The following is a 5,518-nucleotide window of genomic DNA, read 5'->3' as shown; positions in this document are numbered from 1 at the left end:
GGGGGGGGGGTAGTGGTACCGTCATAGACGTGACTATGATGGTAATGGTGTGGTCGTGGTGGGGTAGGGTAGGTGGGTGGCGGTTGGAACGGTGAAGAGTAATGGCGTGATAGCAGTGGTGTAGGTCGGGTGTTGCTGGTTAAATTAGATGCAAATGTTGTTTTTGTATATTTAAACCAAATTACAAAATATGTTATCTTTTCCAAGATATGCAATTCAGTTCATTAACTTTTGCCATGAAATGATGAAATCACTAGTTTGTGGAATTTAAAGGATTTCATCCATTTTAAGAAATGAATCAAACAAAGGAATTGAAGTTTGGTCAAGAAATTGACCATTCTAATTCCCTTGGAATCCCATGGATTGTATGAACCAAACAATACCTAAGGGGGCATTTAGTTTGCATAATGGAATTTGGTCAAATTGAAATTTATCAAAAGAATTTGACTTTCAAGGAATTGGAATGAAATTTGACCACGCATTTGGTTGGCTAGCCTTACCTACCTTATCTATAGGCATTTCTATCCGCCCGCGCACGAGAGGTATTGGAATGGAATCCCTTAAAAGAATTGAAATCTCCATATTTGTTTGGGGGAGGGTGGGGGAGACAGTTATGATGACAACAATAGTGGCATGATGGTATTGGTGGTGGTCGGGGGGGTCGCTGACTACCGACCTCCACGCAACTACCGTTGTCGTCACAACTACCACCCCACCAACGCTTACCTTGCCCTCGCCTCATCACTAATGGCCTATTGTCATCACAACTACCGCCCCGATAACCACCCGAACTCACCCATGTCCTATCAACCACCATGCCATTACTATCGCCATCATAGCTACCGCCCTCCCCTCCCGACACCACACGCCCATGAGGTGTGGGTAGGTGAGGGTGGTAGTTATGACAATGACGTAGCGACATGGTGGTCGGTTGGTGATTTAATGGCGATAGTGGTGACATAATGGTCGGGTAGCGGGGGTGGTATGTCGGGCTGAGTGTGGGTGTGACGACAATGTAGTGTAGGGTTAGGAGTCGGGGCATGATAGTGACAATAGTAGCATGGTCATAGTAGGGGCAGGGAAGGGGGTATTGGTTAAATTAGATGCAAATGGATGAAATTAATTCCTTCACTTATCCAAAGAATGATGAATTCATTAATTTGTGCAATTCAAAGGAATAAAACATGTGAACCAAACAAATAAATTGGAATTTGGTCAAAGAAATTGATCATTCCAATTCTTTTGAATTCTGCAAACCAAACAACACCTAAGTGTTTATAGGGTAAGAGTCACCACATTCATGTTCTTTACAGGTTAAGATTCTTAGTCATTAAAATAAAGAGTATAAGTGTTTCTTATAAGGTGAACATTAACCGGCTAATAATCACCAAGCTTCTCTACAGGGTAAGATTCTCAGTTAGCAATATGATACTATAAAATGGTTGGTAAGAATCATAATCTTTTATCGAATAGACTAGATAAAAATCAAGAAGTGTCTAATTAACTGCTAATTAATTGTTTAATTAAAAACCCTTTATCATTTGGTTCACATGATTCTTATGGAATATAAAGAAATCGATATCCATTTACCAAATTTCATTCAGTTATTTGGATATGGAATGATATCAGATTCACAAATTCCATTGTCAATGGATTTCATCATTCTATCACAATCGTGATGCAATTAAACTTTATTCATACTCTTTAAAAGAATACAAAACTAACTAAAACAACCTAGCCTAATATATACACGACCAACACCACCACCACTCTTACCACCCCTGTCGCCACCACCCTTACCGCCACTACCATCGTCGGTGCAGCCACCGCCGCCACACTAGTACTGCTGTCGCCGCCACCAACACTGGTACTGTTGTCGCCGCCTACCATCGATTAACATGATCATTAATTTTATTATTATATAGTATTTACAATTTGAGCAAAAAAATATGAAGTTGTCATAAAGAAGTATTTTGGTCATTTTATTATTTCAATCAAATTTTGAAAACTACATTCTATAAACCAAACATGGATATTTAAATTATTTTGAGAGATTTCGTTCTAATTCATGTCAATACATCAAAATTGAGTTTATATGAAATTGTCATAAAAAAGTATTATAGGATGTTTAAAATGTCTAAGCGTCCTAATAAAAAATACTTTATATAACTTAAGTTTATAGGATCAAACCACAAAATGCCATATATTAAAGTCTTATAATAGGTTTGTAGGACGTTTTTGAACATTTTAACAAATTTTTATAACGTTTTTAAAATAAAGTGTCTTATTAGCTATTTTACAATTTTTTTTGAGAACGTCCTATGAACCTATCTTTTAAAAACGTCATAAAAACATCTTATAAACCGATTGTAACACTTTTAGATAAGACATTTTATAGTTTGGTCTCATAAATTGAAGTTATAAATATTATATTAGAACGTTTAGACATTTTAGACGTCCTATAATGTAAAATATTGTTGTAGTGTATCAACCAAACATGTGATCAAACTTCATCAAATTACATTCCAATTCATTTGACAAATTCCAATTTAACCGAATCCTATTACGTGAATCAATCACCCCTTTAGTAGACTACAAAACAAAGAGGTTTTAACCATAAAGATTGTAACGTAGTGGTTGAGGTCCAAAAAGATATAATAGAATATCTCATTTGCTTCAGAGTTAGGGACCATTTACCAAACACTTACCCAGATAAGTGCTTAACAAGTCACGTTATCTCACCGGATGAATATGATAAAAACCAATAATCTTACCCGGTAAAAACAAGACAACGGCCATGAGTCTCACCTGATAAGTGAGAGCGACGACTCTTACCATGATAAATGCTTACCAATTAAATTGTTGTATACGATGTAGTTTTAATGGACTAAAATCTTATCTAATAAATAAATAATAATGTTAAATTCTATCCAGATATACATAACAATTATGATGATTAAATTTGGTAGTGAGTAAGAGGGTGAAAATGGAGCGTCGATCAGCCGTAACACGTGAACGTCAACAACGTGGGAAGGAGTGAAGGCGGTGGCGGTGTTTATTAATGGGTCAGTGGCAATATCGTTTTACACGTGCTTCTTTTCTCTTTCTCTTTCCTTTTCATTTTCATTTCCAGTTTTCCATCTCCACCCCACCGCCGCTTTCTATTTCCTTCTACAGCATACACACACACATATATATATATATATACATACAATATATATATACACATATATTTCTCCATTTTCTTCCCTATCTCTTCCACCATATCCTCTACGGCCACCGATTGTATATTCCACCCACCTCTCTCTCTCTCTCTAAACATGAGGAGGAACTGCAATTTGGAACTCCGCCTTGTGCCGCCGTCGCCATTCCTTTTTTCCGATCACCACCATGACCGTCAAGAAACACCCAGGTGAGATCCCTTTTTCAATCGCTTAAAATCTGTATATATATATATATATAATTAATATGGAATTACTAATCGACGGTTTTTGGGTTTGATCGATTTAGTGAAGGAATGGAACTAACGCTCGCCGGAGATTCGACGGAGAAACAGCAGAACCACCAGCAGCTGACGATTTTCTACGGGGGGAAGGTCAGCATTTGTGACGTCACTGAGCTTCAGGTAATTTCCTGCATCCATCCTCTTGAGATGAATAAGGGCACGTGTCGTAACATGAATGGCTTATATATTTTTATGATTATTATTTATATACAAGTTTTTAATCATACATAAAATTGAAATAAAAATTGAACCATAATATAATATGTTGTATTTTCATAGAATTAGATATTCAATTAAATGGTGTTTAAATTAAGAAAAGGAATCTTTATTAATTATTTATAAATTTTAGAATATTATTTTAGTGAGAATAAAGTAAACCACCAAACACATTTCTAGAAAGAGTAAGTTGCTATTTTCTATTTGTCAAAAGCCATTTTTGGAAAATATCAACTTTATCGCAACGTTTATTTGCTTTAAAACAAGTACAAAATTAAGAGATTAAAAGCAGGGGTGTTCATGGGTTAGGTTAATTGGGTTGAAGACATTTGAACAATCTAATCTAATGTTTGCCGTTTGAAAAATCTTATCTCAATCCAATCCAACCTAACCCAAATTATACGGGTTGGTCGGGTTGATACTTTGGTACATTAAAATATTCTTTTAATCTTAAATATATTATTTCTCTACTCATAATTTCTTTTTCATCATCAATCATTTGATACAACTTATCCATGCTTCTTAAATCTTACTAAATCACATTTACATATATATATATATATATATATATACATATTCACGATAACTAACATATTTACGAGTGAGTTACATAAAGATGGATAACATATTAAAAATACGTGTATATGAAGAGGGTACATGATAGTGTAATTAATCAACATATTAATAGAATTCAACAATTATATTAAATCCAAGAAGAAAAAGGTTATCGGGTTCATCGGGTTGTGTTGGATTCAAATAACAGTAACTCAATACCTAAGATTTGAAATTTTACAACTCGATTAGACATCGGGTTGAGTTTTCGCGTTGGATTGGGTTTTTAAGCAACCTTAATTAAAAGCATCTTATATTATATTAATTAATATTTGTTTAAAAAACAATATGTAATTAAACTAAACTTTTTGATACATTTTGCCCTCTAAAATATACGATTAGTATGATCAAAATTGTTAAGTAAGTGTCGATAATTGCGCAATTAATGATATGTGAATTTGATTGCAGGCAAGGACGATAATAAAGCTAGCAAGCGAAGAGATGGAGGAGAAATGGAGAAGAACACCAGGCTCAACTCCTTCTTCGGAGCCGTCTTCACCACTGATATCGCCTCCGGTGTGTAGCCCAGCTGGGCTTTCCATGAAAAGATCGTTGCAGAGGTTCCTCCAAAAGAGAAAGCATAGGATCCAAGCAACTTCGCCTTACCATCACTAGCTTATGATAATACATATACAAGTTCTGATTAACAAGTTACGTTCCATAGTTTAGTTCAGAAGCGATGGCGAGTTTCCTCATGGGTTGTGTTTTGCTCGTAAGACAATGTGAATTATGTATTAGTCAAACTAAAATCAGTCGAAATCATGTTGACTTGTCGACTATGTACTTGTATTACATTTGTTTGTTTGTTCGTTTTCAAATTTTGTTGGGCATGAAGGCGTAAAAAGCATACGTTTTTGTCATCGGTTATCGGGAAGTGCGCGACACTTTTTCACATATATAATTACATATACACATACATGTTTTTTTTTCAAGTATATAATATTTATATACGGCAAATGCAACAAATAAACTCACACACCCTTTTCATCTATGGTGAGATTTGAACCCCTGACCTCCTAGAAGGCCAAGGGCTACGATACCGCTAGAAGAATAAAAATCATATATATTAATATTATATAAAGAATCTTGATCAAATATTCAAAGTAAAATTTTGAAAGGTTTTATAACTTTATTTTAACCGTATGTCGGTACGTGTTTGAATCCATGTGAGTCACATGATTAGGT

The 5,518-nt window shown here is 35.0% G+C and overlaps 1 protein-coding gene across 2 annotated transcripts; it reads left to right on the top strand.

The window, feature by feature from the left end:
• The first annotated feature begins 3,213 nt into the window (after positions 1–3,213).
• LOC112526723 (protein TIFY 5A-like) lies at positions 3,214–5,200 on the top strand. 2 transcript variants are annotated; one of them, XM_025137123.1, is made up of 3 exons: positions 3,214–3,412; positions 3,511–3,625; positions 4,742–5,200. In XM_025137123.1, exons 1-3 carry the CDS (start codon positions 3,321–3,323, stop codon positions 4,946–4,948), a joined length of 414 nt encoding a protein of 137 aa, XP_024992891.1. In that variant the 5' UTR covers positions 3,214–3,320; the 3' UTR covers positions 4,949–5,200. The 2 variants fall into 2 exon arrangements, with proteins under 2 accessions (XP_024992891.1, XP_024992890.1); XM_025137122.1 differs by having other exon boundaries at positions 3,216–3,412; positions 3,496–3,625.
• Positions 5,201–5,518: the final 318 nt, after the last annotated feature.

Source organism: Cynara cardunculus (assembly GCF_001531365.2).
Source record: "Cynara cardunculus var. scolymus isolate 2C chromosome LG 14, CcrdV1, whole genome shotgun sequence".
Lineage (NCBI taxonomy): Eukaryota > Viridiplantae > Streptophyta > Magnoliopsida > Asterales > Asteraceae > Cynara > Cynara cardunculus.
The sequence above is the reverse complement of the archived record's forward strand: the minus strand, read 5'-3'. Positions and strand labels throughout refer to the sequence as shown.

What these genes read in the sequence shown, in the direction of transcription:
- LOC112526723 (XM_025137122.1), top strand. Translation starts at nt 3,321, where the DNA reads ATGAGGAGGAACTGCAATTTGGAACTCCGCCTTGTGCCGCCGTCGCCA. An exon ending in GACCGTCAAGAAACACCCAG is followed by an intron (nt 3,413 to 3,495) that starts GTGAGATCCCTT and finishes GACGGTTTTTGG; the next exon opens with GTTTGATCGATTTAGTGAAG. An exon ending in GTGACGTCACTGAGCTTCAG is followed by an intron (nt 3,626 to 4,741) that starts GTAATTTCCTGC and finishes ATTTGATTGCAG; the next exon opens with GCAAGGACGATAATAAAGCT.